The 14374-nt window shown below is 52.3% G+C and overlaps 1 protein-coding gene and 1 pseudogene across 2 annotated transcripts; both read left to right on the top strand.

Annotated features, from left to right (window-relative positions):
• Positions 1 to 7: 7 nt before the first annotated feature.
• Positions 8 to 10194, top strand: LOC311371353 (neurogenic locus notch homolog protein 2-like; the record flags this gene model as incomplete). The annotated part of the gene is made up of 9 exons (XM_084489490.1): positions 8 to 321; positions 961 to 1103; positions 2040 to 2244; positions 3751 to 3835; positions 4232 to 4385; positions 5210 to 5532; positions 6437 to 6584; positions 7698 to 7795; positions 8632 to 10194. Coding segments are annotated over 9 exons (3018 nt in total), but the record flags the coding sequence as incomplete, so codon positions are not given.
• Positions 10195 to 12476: 2282 nt separating this feature from the next.
• Positions 12477 to 14062, top strand: LOC311371354 (UDP-N-acetylglucosamine transporter pseudogene; annotated as a pseudogene). Its single transcript, XR_014684178.1, has 4 exons — positions 12477 to 12886; positions 13043 to 13259; positions 13402 to 13556; positions 13940 to 14062. The product of XR_014684178.1 is annotated as a UDP-N-acetylglucosamine transporter pseudogene (transcript).
• The last annotated feature ends 312 nt before the right edge of the window (positions 14063 to 14374 follow it).

Below are 14374 nucleotides of genomic sequence, written 5' to 3'. Positions count from 1 at the left end.
GTGTGTGTGCGACCGCAGCTGCAACACGGAGGCGTGCGGCTGGGACGGGCTGGACTGCTCGGCGGACACGCCGGCCCAGGTGGCGGACGGCACGCTGGTGATCGTGGTGCTGCTGCAGCCCAGCGAGCTGCTGAGGGACATGCTGGGCTTCCTGCGCTCCCTGGGCACGCTGCTGCACACCAACCTGCGCGTGCGCGTGGACCAGGACCAGAAGCCCATGGTGTTCCCCTACTACGGGCCCGAGGCCGGCCAGGAGGACCCGCCACCACAGGGCCTGGGCCCCCGCCGCACCAAGAGGGAGCTGGACAAGGAGGTCATCGGGTAAGTGGTGATGGGGGGCGGGGGTGGGGGGGGACGCACAGCCAATCAACCAATCAAAACGATGGTTTGTCTCGTCTGTGGCTGTCTTCTGTTTGTCAAAGTGGGAGTGTCACGGAGGGGGTTGGGAGGATTTTATATGTATATATATATATATAAAACTGACTTAAATATTTAGTGGCAGAATTACTTCTACTCTTGTTACTTTTACTCACTTTGGGTCCTTCCTTTTGAACAAGCTTCATTATATTTTCACCAAAAGGTTAAATGAGATGAGAACCAAAAGGTTCTCATGTCTCTCCTATGTGTCTCTCTCTCATGTCTCTCTCTCTCTCATGTCTCTCTCTCTCTCATGTCTCTCCTATGTCTCTCTCTCTCTCTCTCCTCTCTCTCTCTCTCTCTCTCTCTCTCTCTCTCTCTCTCTCTCTCTCTCTCTCTCTCTCTCTCTCTCTCTCTCTCTCTCTCTCTCTCTCTCTCTCTCTCTCTCTCTCTCATATATGTCTCTCTCTCTCATATATGTCTCTCTCTCTCTCTCTCTCTCTCTCTCATATATGTCTCTCTCTCTCTCTCTCATATTTCTCTCTCTCTCATGTGTCTCCCCTATGTCTCTCCCCCCCCGCCCCCCCCCTCCCCTCCCTCCAGCTCTAAGGTCTTCCTGGAGATTGATAACCGTGAGTGCATCCAGAGCGCGGCCGACTGCTTCACTCAGACGGAGCAGGCCGCCTCCTTCATCGCCGCCGAGCACCTGCGGGCGGAGCTGCCCTACCCCCTGGTGTCCGTCACCAGTAAGTACCGCCGGGCCTCTGGGCTCACCGGGGGGGGGGGCGTCGGGGGGGCGTGAGCCGTGACCGCCGCCGCCGCCATTTTGAGAGTCAGGAGCGTTGTTTTGTTTTAAACCTCACATCAGAGTCACACCGACGTGGGTAAGGACCGAGTTCCTTTAGGTCGGGTTGGAGTCCCGACGTGGGTAAGGACCGAGTTCCTTTAGGTCGGGTTGGAGTCCCGACGTGGGTAAGGACCGAGTTCCTTTAGGTCGGGTTGGAGTCCCGACGTGGGTAAGGACCGAGTTCCTTTAGGTCGGGTCCTAGTCCTGACGTGGGACTTAAATACATTGCACTTTCTAAAATGCTTTTTTTTTTTTACTTTGCCTTTATTTTCTATCTATTTTACTTTTTTTTTTTTAACTTATCTATTATTTTCTTTTATCGTATGACAATGTTTATACGTGAAGCGTATACTTTGAGTCTGCCTTGTGTAGGAAAAGTGCGTTATAAAAATAAAGTTGCCTTGCCTTGCCTTAAAGGTCCCGTGACATGGCAACCAGATGTGGCACCTGTGATGTCACAAGGGGCTGATTTCCAAAACGGCTTGTAACGGCCAATCACACCACACCACACCACACCCCCGGTGGCGTGTCACGGGACCTTTAAGATGCCACAGCTTTTTTTTTTTTATATATATATCAGACGTGGCAACTCTCTTCGTCTCCTCTCAATATGGCGGTGTGTCTAATCCCGTGATGCATTCTGATTGTGTACAAGACCTGTACGGCATATTGATCATCCTCTAACAAAATATAGATATTTAGTGTCTTGTTTTGTGTCCCCAGTGTGTATGTGCCAATACCACTAGTCAACGCTGACCCTTTAACCCCTGCATGTTGTATCACTGCACTACAAAACAAACGTTCTCTCTCTCTCTCTCTCTCTCTCTCCCCCCAGCCGAGCGGGAGGAAGTCCTCTCCAGCCACTTCCTGTTCTACCTGGGTGGCGTGTGCGCGCTGATCGTGCTGATGGTCCTCATCCTGGGGATGCTGGCGGCCAAGAGGAAGAGCAAGCACGGCGTCCTGTGGCTGCCCGAGGGCTTCATGGCCAAGAAGGACGACAAGAGGAGGGAGCCCGTGGGGCAGGACGACTTCGGCATGAAGTCAGTGGCCGCAAGAAACACTAGACAGACGGACAGACAGACAGACAGACAGACAGACAGACAGACGGATAGACAGACAGACAGACAGACAGACAGACAGACAGATAGATACACATAGATAGATAGATAAATACACATAGATAGATAGATAGATAGATACACATAGACAGATAGATACACATAGATAGATAGATACACATAGATAGATAGATAGATAGATAGATAGATACACATAGATAGATAGATAAATACACATAGATAGATAGATACACATAGATAGATAGATACACATAGATAGATAGATATAGATAGATAGATAGATACAGATAGATACACATAGACAGATAGATACACATAGATAGATAGATATAGATAGATAGATACACATAGATAGATAGATAGATAGATACACATAGATAGATAGATAGATACACATAGATAGATAGATACACATAGACAGATAGATACACAGATAGATAGATACACATAGATAGATAGATATAGATAGATAGATACACATAGATAGATACACATAGATAGATAGATAAATACACATAGATAGATAGATAGATAGATACAGATAGATACAGATGGATGGATGGATGGATGGATGGATGGATGGATAGATAGATAGTACAATACACAATATGCAAACACTATACACACAATAAGGTGCTTAGCAGTTCCAAGATAATATGAAATAATATTAAATACTGAGCAAAATGGAACTTAGTGGATTTATAAGGTGCAAGAGAAGGAGAGATAAGGTGCAGTTTTATTTACAGCGCTAAGATTTAAATTTAAATGATTTGTGTGTATTGTGCGTCCGTTGCTGAGAAGCGTTGTAATGATTTCCTGTGCCGTTCTTTAAGGCGGCGGGGTTGAATTCAGGGAGTTTAGCAGAACGCCTTTATCCAAAGCGCCTTACAATAAGGGCATTCGTCAGAAGATAGAGAGGCAACAATATATCTCTGTCCGCACAGCGAGGATGTTCATAGAACCAAGTGCCAAGCACTAACCATCACTAGGTTAACCCATTCCCCGTATACACTAACCATCACTAGGTTAACCCATTCCCCGCATACAACAGAGATGGCTAGGATAAGACGCTACACAGCGGAGTACTATAACTAACTACGACATACAGTGGGTAGGAGGGGGTGGGGAGGGGGTGGCTACGCAGAGTCTAGGAACTCTGCGAACTCTGCGTAGGGTGTCGACTTACTGGACTACAGCCAAGGAAATCCGTGATATTTATCATTTTGCCGTTGAGCAGACGGCTTTCTGTCAGAACCCTAATGATCCACGACGTCCTTGAGGAGCTGGAATGGAGTCAGACGTCTAGAAAGTCGAACTGTAATGGAGCCAGTGGTCCGCTGCACTACCTCCAGCCTTCCCCTAACGCCTCCTTTCTCCTCCTCCTCCTCCTCCTCCTCCTCCTCCTCCCTCCCTCCTCCTCCTCCTCCTCCTCCTCCTCCTCCTCCCTCCCCCTCCTCCTCCTCTCAGGAACTTCATCTCCCACGATGGACCCATGATGGACGGAGGCCAGGGACAGAGATGGCTCGAAGAAGTTCCTCCCAAGAGACAACGGGTAAGTGTCTGTCTGTCTGTCTGTCTGTCTGTCTCTGTCTCTCTACCTGCGTGCCTGCCTGCCTGTCTGTCTGTCTATCTCTCTGTCCGTCTTTGTCTGTCTGTCTGTCTGTCTTCCTATCTTCTTGTCTGTCTGTCTCTCTGTCTCTTTGTCTCCCTGCCTGTCTGTCTGTCTGTATCTCTGTCTGTCTCTGTCTCTCTCTCTCTCTCTCTCTCTCTCTCTCTCTCTCTCTCTCTCTCTGTGTCTGTCTGTCTGTCTGTCTGTCTGTCTGGCTGGCTGCCTCTCTGCCTTCCTGTCTGTCTGCCTGTCTGCCTGTCTGTCCATCCAGCCGTTCCGTTTCCTCCGTGTGTCCTAAGCTCCCTTGTCTCCTCCCCCCCCCCCTCCTCCTCCGGTCAGACGGAGGACAAGCCCCTGCTGCCGCTGCCGATGGACAGCGGAGTGGACCGGCGGGAGTGGACCCTGCAGCACCACAAGGCGGCGGACATCACCCTCACCCCCCCGCAGGCCGACCTGGACGCCGACTGCCTGGACGTCAACGTCAAAGGCCCAGGTGGGGGAGAGCGGCCCTCCTCGGTGTGGCTGTGGTGGTTCACCGTGGGCTGAGTCATCAGCCTGTCACAAGCTCAGAGTGTCGGTCTCAAAGATCACCAGGTCACCATTACGGCTCTATAACGCTGAAGGAGTGGTTCATGTGGGAAAGGTCTCTGACAGAGGAGCCACCATACCCCGTGCTGTACTATATATACTATATATATATACAAGTATACTGTCCTACACTAGACTACAGTACCCACAAATGGCTCTAACCATAAACCAGAGGAGCCACCATACCCCGTGCTGTACTATATATACTATATATATATAAGTGTACTTTCCTAGAGTAGGTTACAGTACCAACATGTGGCTCTAACCATAAACCACAAACCAGAGGAGCCACCATAGCCCGTGTTGTACTATGATATATATATATCTTTTTTGAAAGACACTGAAATTGGTTTTGTAGAAATGAACAGTGTGACAATAAGAAGGGGCATTTTTAACATACAGGCAGGTAACCCTATTCTAGTAGTACCCCACAAATGCAAGTATTAACCCTAAAAGAGCATGACAGGGGATCATTAATTATAACCTTTCCCCCTGATGCTGTACTTTATACTGTATATTATCTACCGTATATATAACTATACTGCTACACTACTATACTACTATACTGTCCTCCTCTCGATTACATTAACTATAACCCCTGACCCCCTCTCCCCAGACGGGTACACCCCTCTGACGCTGTACTATATATACTATATATACTATATATTATACTATATATACTATATATACTATATAGTATATATAACTATACTGTGACCCCCTCTCCAGACGGCTACACTCCCCTGATGCTGGCCTCGCTGCGCATGGCGGGGGGTCCGGACTGCGGGCTGCACGTGGAGGAGGAGGAGGAGGAGAGCGGCGGGGAGGAGCCGGGCCCCAGCGTGATCTCTGACCTCATCGGCCAGGGCGCCACGCTGCTGGCGCAGACGGACCGCACCGGGGAGACGGCGCTGCACCTGGCCGCGCGCTACGCCCGCGCCGACGCCGCCAAGAGGCTGCTGGACGCCGGCGCCGACGCCAACGCCCACGACAACATGGGCCGCACGCCGCTGCACGCCGCCGTGGCCGCCGACGCCCAGGGCGTGTTCCAGGTGAGGCCCGGGAACTCTGGGCGCTACGGTCGGATCGCTACCGTACCGGATCACCACCAGATCACCATCAGATCACTAAAAGATCACCACCAGCACCACCACCAGATCACTACCAGATCACCACCAAATCACCACCAAATCACCACCAAATCACCACCAAATCACCACCAGATCAATATCAGATCACTACCTGGTCACCTCCTTATTAGTATCATATCACTACTCAATCACAACCAATGTCAACCCCATAGCACCCCCATATCACCAAGTATCACCCCCATGTCACCCCCATATCACCAAGTATCACCCCCATAGCACCCCCATATCACCAAGTATCACCCCCATGTCACCCCCATATCACCAAGTATCACCCCCATAGCACCCCCATATCACCAAGTATCACCCCCGTATCACCCCCATATCACCAAGTATCACCCCGATGTCACCAAGTATCACCCCCATGTCACCAAGTATCACCCCCATATCACCAAGTATCACCCCCATGTCACCAAGTATCACCCCCATATCACCAAGTATCACCCCCATATCACCAAGTATCACCCCCATATCACCAAGTATCACCCCCATATCACCAAGTATCACCCCCATGTCACCCCCATGTCACCCCCATGTCACCCCCATGTCACCAAGTATCACCCCCATATCACCAAGTATCACCCCCATATCACCCCCTTAGCACCCCCATATCACCCCCTTGTTAACCGCACACATCTCCCATATCACCCCAACGTCGCCCCTATAATCACTCCCACGTCACTCCTAAGACGTCTCCCGGCCAGGCCCCGCCCCCCTCCTCACGGCCGTGTGTTCTCCCGCCCCCCTCCTCACGGCCGTGTGTTCTCCCGCCCCCCTCCTCACGGCCGTGCGTTCTCCCGCCCCTCAGATCTTGATCCGTAACCGCGCCACGGAGCTCAACGCCCGCATGAACGACGGCACCACGCCCCTCATCCTGGCCGCCCGGCTGGCCGTGGAGGGCATGGTGGAGGAGCTGGTGCACTGCCACGCCGACATCAACGCCGTCGACGACCACGGTCAGTGGTACACACTGGTACACGCTGGTACACACGCTGGTACACACTGGTACACACGCTGGTACACACGCTGGTACACGCTGGTACACACTGGTACTCACTGGTACACGCTGGTACACGCTGGTACACACGCTGGTACACACTGGTACTCACTGGTACACGCTGGTACACACTGGTACTCACTGGTACTCACTGGTACACGCTGGTACACACTCTGGTACACACGCTGGTACACGCCGGTACACGCTGGTACACACTGGTACACGCTGGTACACACTGGTACACACTAACGACGACCACGGTCAGTAGTACACACTGGTACACGCTGGTACACGCTGGTACACACTGGTACACACTGGTACACGCTGGTACACACTGGTACACACTGGTACACGCTGGTACACACTGGTACATACTGGTACACACTAACGACGACCACGGTCAGTACACACTGGTACTCACTGGTACACACTAGTACACACTGGTACACACTAGTACTCACTAGTACACACTGGTACTCACTGGTACACACTAGTACACACTGGTACACACTAGTACTCACTAGTACACACTGGTACTCACTAGTACACACTGGTACACACTAGTACTCACTGGTACACACTAGTACTCACTAGTACACACTGATACACACTGGTACATACTGGTACTCACTAGTACACACTAACGACGACCATGGTCAGTACACACTGGTACTAACAACGACCACGGTCAGTACACACTAGTACACACTAGTACACACTGGTACTAACAACGACCACGGTCAGTACACACTGGTACACACTAGTACACACTGGTACTAACAACGACCACGGTGAGAAAAATCACTTAATTTCTTTCAAATTGTTGTTTTGCCAACCCTGTATCTAATGAAAAAACAAGAACGACAATACACTGTTACACTTCACGATTAATTCCTAAAAAGAACCAAAAAAAAGAACCAACATAATAATCGAATGTTCCAATGCCCCATGCCCTATCCATGGGGCGATTGGTTTTAATCCCATTCGAGATAGTTTTAAAGATTCATGCCTTCCCTCACAAGATGGTTCTAAAGCTTCATTTCCCTTCCCCTCATCCATCCCATAATCACAGGTAAGTCCGCGCTGCACTGGGCGGCGGCGGTGAACAACGTGGAGGCCACTCTGGTGCTGCTGAAGAACGGAGCCAACCGGGACATGCAGGACAACAAGGTGGGTGGAGCGACCCCCCCCCCCCTCTGACCTCTGACCTCTGACCTCTGACCTCTAGCGCTGAGGAAAACAATAATAGTCAAATGAAGTCAATGCTGAAGTAAGAACAAACTGAAGAAACTATCAGTTATAAAGTGGCCCGGTGCCAGTGCTTCACAGTGTATTAAAGTGTGTGTAAATGCAATTTAATAATATATCTATCTATATATATCGATCGATATAGGGCAAGAATATATCGATCCATCCATCGATATGTAAGGGATAATGTATAGAACGCCGGTCATTATCGGGAAATAAGTCCCAACCGGGCGAACCGGACACCGACGTGAAGCAGAGGTGTCTTGCTTCGCCCTTAAGGGGCTTATTTTAGATAATGACCGGCGACGTTCTATACATTATATCCCGCTTATTACACGGCTACTTGCCAAAACGAAAAACTAACTTCACACGCTGTGTCTTTTTTTTACAATTACCATTCGTAGTGTTGTTGATCAGCAGGGAAATAGTCCGCCAAAGACGTTGACGTCGCTTAGCAACCCAACCCGCTGGGGGTTGACAAGTTACCGGACTGCTTGCGGAGCGATACGAGAGACGTGAATCAAACTCCACTTTCCTCGACAGCGGTCGTTAGACGCTTAGCAACGGTCAATTATCGAAAAATAACTCACCGCAGGAAGTCGGGAAGGCGCCACGCAAGTGAACGGAGCGTTTCCATCCACAGCGTTGGAGAAGAGCCGTGTGATAAAGATCGACATAGATCGACCTAGTTAGATAGAGTTAGGGTGTATCTCTATCTGTCCACCTGACGTCCCCCCCCCGCCCCGCCCCCCCTCCAGGAGGAGACGCCGTTGTTCCTGGCGGCGCGCGAGGGCAGCTTCGAGGCGGCGCAGGTGCTCCTGGACCACTACTCCAACCGGGACATCACGGACCACCTGGACCGCCTGCCGCGCGACACGGCCCAGGAGCGCATGCACCACGACATCGTGCGCCTGCTGGACCAGTACAACCTGGTGCACAGCCCGCACAACGGGCCCCCGCACATGGGCGGCGGCGGGGGCCACCCCTCGTTGGTCTGCGGCGCCAACGGCAACGCCTTCATCGGCATGCGGCCGGGGCCCCAGGGCAAGAAGAGCCGGCGGAGCGCGGGCGCCGCCAAGGTGGCGGCGGCGGCGGCGGCGGCGGGCGGCATGGGCCCCGGGGCCAAGGAGCTGAAGGACCCCAAGGCCAAGCGGAGGAAGAAGCCCACCGGAGGGGAGGGGCCCGGCGTGGGCGGGGCGGCGTTGGCGATGAACGGCGGGGGGCCGGCGGGCGCCACCGCCAACAACCCCAAGGCGATGGCGGGCGGCGGCGGCGGCGGCGGTCTCCCGGAGACGTCTGTCACCATGTCCCCCGTGGACTCCCTGGAGTCTCCGCACTCGTACACCGGCGAGCCGCCGGGCGGGGGCGCGGCGGCGGCGGCGGCGGCGGCGGCCACCTCCCCCTCCCTGCTGTCCGGCCCCGGGGCCCGGCCCCTGCTGCCGCCCGTCAGCCACATGCTGGGCCAGCAGCAGGCCTGGGTCCGCATGCCCAAGCACAGCTACGGGGGCCACCTGTTCGGCCTGGTCCCCCACCCCATGGCGGCGGCGGCGGCGGCCCACCCGGGCATGGCCCCGCACCACGGCCCCGCCGGCGCCATGGGGGGCCCCATGAACGTGACCATGAGCCGGGAGCAGCTGCCCCCCATCGTCACCTTCCAGATGATGCCGGCGGGGCCGGGGGGCGGCGGGCAGGCGGGGCTGAAGCCGCCGGGCGGAGGCGGCGGCGGGGGCGGGGGGGCGCAGCAGGGCCCCGGCCAGACGCAGGGCCACATGGGGCGGGCCCCGCACCAGAGCCTGATGTACCAGCTCCCGGAGCAGGTGGCCCTGGGCCACGGCATGGCCCACGCCCTGCAGCAGCAGCAGCAGCAGCAGCAGCAGCGGGGGCCCCACGGCCACGCCCTGGGCCACGCGCCGCACGGCCTGGCGGAGAGCCAGCCGCGCCCGCTGCCGCCGTACCAGGCGCGGCACAGCCCCGTGGATAAGTACCCCACGCCGCCCTCCCAGCACAGCTACTCCACGGCGGGCTCGGACGGCGCCACGCCGGGCCACGCGGCGGCGCACGCGCCCAGCGAGCACCCGTACCTCACGCCGTCGCCCGAGTCCCCCGACCCCTGGTCCTCCTCCTCGCCGCACTCCAACTCAGACTGGTCCGACGTCACCACCAGCCCCACGCCGCTGGGGAACCCCCACCACGCGCTGCCCTCCTCCCGCCACACGCACATTCCAGAGCAGGGCCAGCTGCTGCAGCCGCCGCCGGCCCCCGCCTCGCAGCCGGCGCAGAGGGGGGGCATGCAGGTGTTTGCGTAGGGGGGGGTGGTCAGGGGGTCATCATCACCCCACCGGCCCACGAGGAGCAGGAGGAGGAGGAGAGGAAGAGGAGGAGAAGGAGGACGCCTGACTCTGGGGGCGGCGGGGCGGGGGTTCATCTTTATGTAGTCCAACAGAAAACGACACTTCACCCGTCATGTTACTCATCTTTCTCCCCGTTTTGAGACTTTTGTTTTAATTTCATCTCTTTTTGTCGTCTGTCATTTATTGCACTTAAGGGTACTGTGTGTTTTTATAGGGTTTGTATTGAGTTCTGTCTGTTAGAAACGAAAGCTTCTGAATACCAAAAAAACAAACGGAGGTGATGTGTTGTGAGTCTTAACCGCGGCCTGGATGACCCCCCCCCCCCCCCCCCCCCCCCCGTCTGGTGCCGGGGTCGCGGCCCGCAGCCCTCTCTGCTCGGCTTGGTTCGAGGCCCAAGAGGAACGGAAGAAGAGCTCATCACGTCTCGGTGAGGGTGAGAACAGAAGGTCGGGGAAGGTCACGCGACGACAGAACACCCTCAGCCCCGGGCGCCGTCGGAGGGGCGGTTCCCCGTGACTCACCGGCTCCACGCCAAGCCTTCCACGTCGCGTTCTACGGCCTGTCCTTACTAACTCCAGATTCAAAATAATGTATTTACCTTTTTTTATTTGACATTGAATGTATCGAATTCAATGTTTCGTTCTCAAAGACAAACTGCCTATTTGTTGTCGTCATGTTTTGTTTTTCATAAAAAGGGGGATTTTTTTTATATATATATATATATATATATATATCTGTTGCATGTTCATAAATGCAAAATTCAAAGAACGACAATGCATTTGTTCCCTTCTGCAGCCTGTGGTGTACATAGTTCTGCTACAGCTGTGTGCCGTCATCATAGAAACGACATTGTGTTTCATGGACTTGTGTATAGCCTCCATGTACAGAGACGTCACAACGCAAACGTACAACTAGCCAGCGCCCGACCTTTGGAGACACAAATACCTGCAGGCAATCTGTAACGGGCTTGAAAGACTTTATGCAAAAAAAATAATATGTTAGTATTGCTACTCGCCTTATAGTTTTGATGAGACACTTTCATTTTTTTTTGCAGAATACAAATTAGTGGACAATCCAGTTGACGGTGAAATATTGGTTGTTATAAACATTATAGTATGTTGTCTGTCTCTTAAAATGGTCAATATCTTTCTGAAGTCAATGTTTCTGCCTAACTACAATCAGTGTATCTGTGCCACTTTAATTGTTCTTTTGATTATCATTTTTTTCTACCGACGCCAGGGTGTGTAATTGTACAGTCGTTGATAACCTCACTATCGATCGGAGTGTCACCTTGTCTCACTGCCGGAGCCACAGACAATCACTCGCTCTAGTGTTAATCGTCAATACAACAGAAATATGTCCAAGACCAAATCATATTAGTCTGCCAAATTTGTATATTTTATTTTTAATTTTCTGGGGGGGGGGGGGAAAGTTGTTCCATTTTTACCTTTTGGAAACCAGCTGAAACGTTTGTATGGATTTAATATCCATTGTAGTCTGTTGAATTGAAAGACTTAATAAAACACACACACACACACACACACACACACACACACACACACACACACACACACACACACACACACACACACACACACACACACACACACACACACACACACACACACACGTGTCCGAACATGGACATATGTTCTGTTTTACATGGTTGTGAAACTCACGATAATCACCGTTTTACTCTGCCAATGTGTTACCGTGCCTGTGGAGCCTATTTCCACTCAATACTTATGCATGGTAATGGTTGTTACATATGCATGTAAATAGACTGTTTTATATTTTAAGTGTATTTTTGTTCTGTTAACCATAAGTAGTTAATATTATATATGTGTGTATATGTATACACATATATGTATATATGTATATATATGTATGTATATACATATATATGTGTATGTGTATTAATTACATGAAGTAAGATTGGTCAAATGAGAAAGAACAAAAACTGTCTGATGAAAATAAATGGAATCGTCACATACTCTCTGAAATAAAGCTTGGATCCTGTTAGACCCTCAAACTCGTTTTGTGGTGTTTTGTTTTGCAATTTAAAGTAAAGTTTCATACCAATTCTGAATATCAGATCGAATATCAATAGATGAAGAGTGGAATATATAAGACTATTCAGCCAAAAGATAAATTCAGTCGGCCGATACCGTCCCCGACCTGTTGGGGGCGGTACGCCGCAAGAGACGCTCCGTCCGACCAGAGAAAGGCACCGCTACACGGAAGTCATTCGAGCTGGTCGCTTCCTTGATAAGTTCAGCCTTCTCTTAGGAGACACTTGCAAACCAATCGCTAATAGAAATTAAACATGCGATATTTGCGGTAAAAATGGGCTTAAATGCCGGAGGTCGTGCAGAGCTATTTGCTGGCGTGAGGACGCACGGTCGAGGTGCATGGACGCGGGGAGTGGAGGGTCTGTGCTGAGTGTCGGTTCTGACAGCTCTGTTGACATTGCAGTCACTGTTTACATTGCAGTGTTCTCAACTGTAACTCTATTAACTCTTAGCTGTAAAAAAAAACTAAAACTAAAAAAAAGCCGGTTACTGCATTTCAGTTCATCGGACTACCCCATGCGGAGTCTTTAATGTTACAAAGTCGGATCTGAAGCTTTCTCTCAACAGGCTGTCTGGAAGTGTCAAGAGAGGTGAGTCCATTCTGTTACTCTTCCTTCCTTCATTTCCATTTCTATCTTTATTATATATACACGTATCATCGTGCCAAACAGCCAACACGAATAAATCCAACCCTTCTCTTCCCTGTTTATTTTCACCATTTATTTGTTTGTTTGAATTGTTCCCAGGCCTTGACTACCACCGACCAGTGCACCATGGCGTCCCCGCGGCTGAAGTACCTGTCCCTGGGCGTGCTGGTCTTCCAGACCACCTCGCTGGTGCTCACCATGCGCTACTCCCGCACGCTGCAGGGGGACGGGCCTCGGTACCTGGCCTCCTCCGCCGTGGTGGTCGCGGAGCTGATGAAGATCGTGGCTTGTCTGCTGCTCGTCTTGAAGGAGCACAGTAAGCCGAGTGAACCGTCTTTATTATTTTACCATCTATGTTGAAAACTTCAGGGTCGGCGTAAGCCTCACCAATACCCTGAACGTTGTTTGGTTTGAAAAGCGAACATGATTTATTGTGCTGTTGTGTTTTTTTTTTACAGAGTACAGCCTGCGAGCCCTGAACAGCGTCCTGCGCCAGGAAATCCTCCACAAGCCCCTGGACACCCTGAAGCTGGCCGTCCCGTCCGGGATCTACACTCTGCAGAACAACCTGCTCTACGTGGCGCTGTCTAACCTCGACGCCGCCACCTACCAGGTACGTCCGCCACCGCCGCCTCCTCGGACGGGTGGAAAGGTACCCAACACACTGGCAGTGAAAACATCAATCGGCACGAGTTTCTGGGATGGGTGACTAGCTACTGTGGGGTGAAATATAAACTAGTAGGTAGACATCTTCCTCACAGCTGTAAGATGCGTGCCAACACTCCTGAACTACCTGAACTTCTACTACGACCCGTACGCATTCAGTGAGCAGATATGTCCCAACCTCGTTAATGAATGAATTAACTAACTAGTCATTAATGGCACTTACTTTACCAACAATACAATCCCTCTGGCTGTGAGCTCTGGCTCGGTGACGGACTGACACTCAGAGTTCTCACACGTCGTTCTCCCCCTGCGTTGTGGTTGTTCCACCAGGTGACGTACCAGCTCAAGATCCTGACCACGGCGTTGTTCTCGGTGTCCATGCTGGGCCGCCGGCTGGGCGTGTACCAGTGGCTCTCCCTGCTCATCCTCATGGCCGGTGTCGCTCTGGTCCAGGTACGGCCCCACAGGGGGGGGGGGGGGGGGGGGGGCGGGGCTTGCACTGCGGGATGGGTGACACCGACCTGCGTCCACACCAGGCTACTATGAGGCCTGGTTAGGAAAATGAAGCCACAGGATGGATCTAGGGGCTAGGGGGATTGACCCCCCCCCCCCGACCCCCAAGCCAGAAGGTTCTGGGTTTGATGCCCAATGCCCCTGTGGGCCACAGAGGTCGGCAAGATGCCTGCTCCTTATGGGCGTGCATCTGAGTCCACTGCAAGTCACTTTGGATAGAAGCCTCCGCTGAAAGAAGATATGATCGACTGA

The sequence above is a fragment of the Micromesistius poutassou genome (assembly GCF_964030765.1).
Source record: "Micromesistius poutassou genome assembly, contig: SCAFFOLD_5768, whole genome shotgun sequence".
Taxonomy (NCBI): domain Eukaryota; kingdom Metazoa; phylum Chordata; class Actinopteri; order Gadiformes; family Gadidae; genus Micromesistius; species Micromesistius poutassou.
Note: the sequence above shows the minus strand (reverse complement) of the source record. Positions and strands in the feature narration are given on the sequence as shown.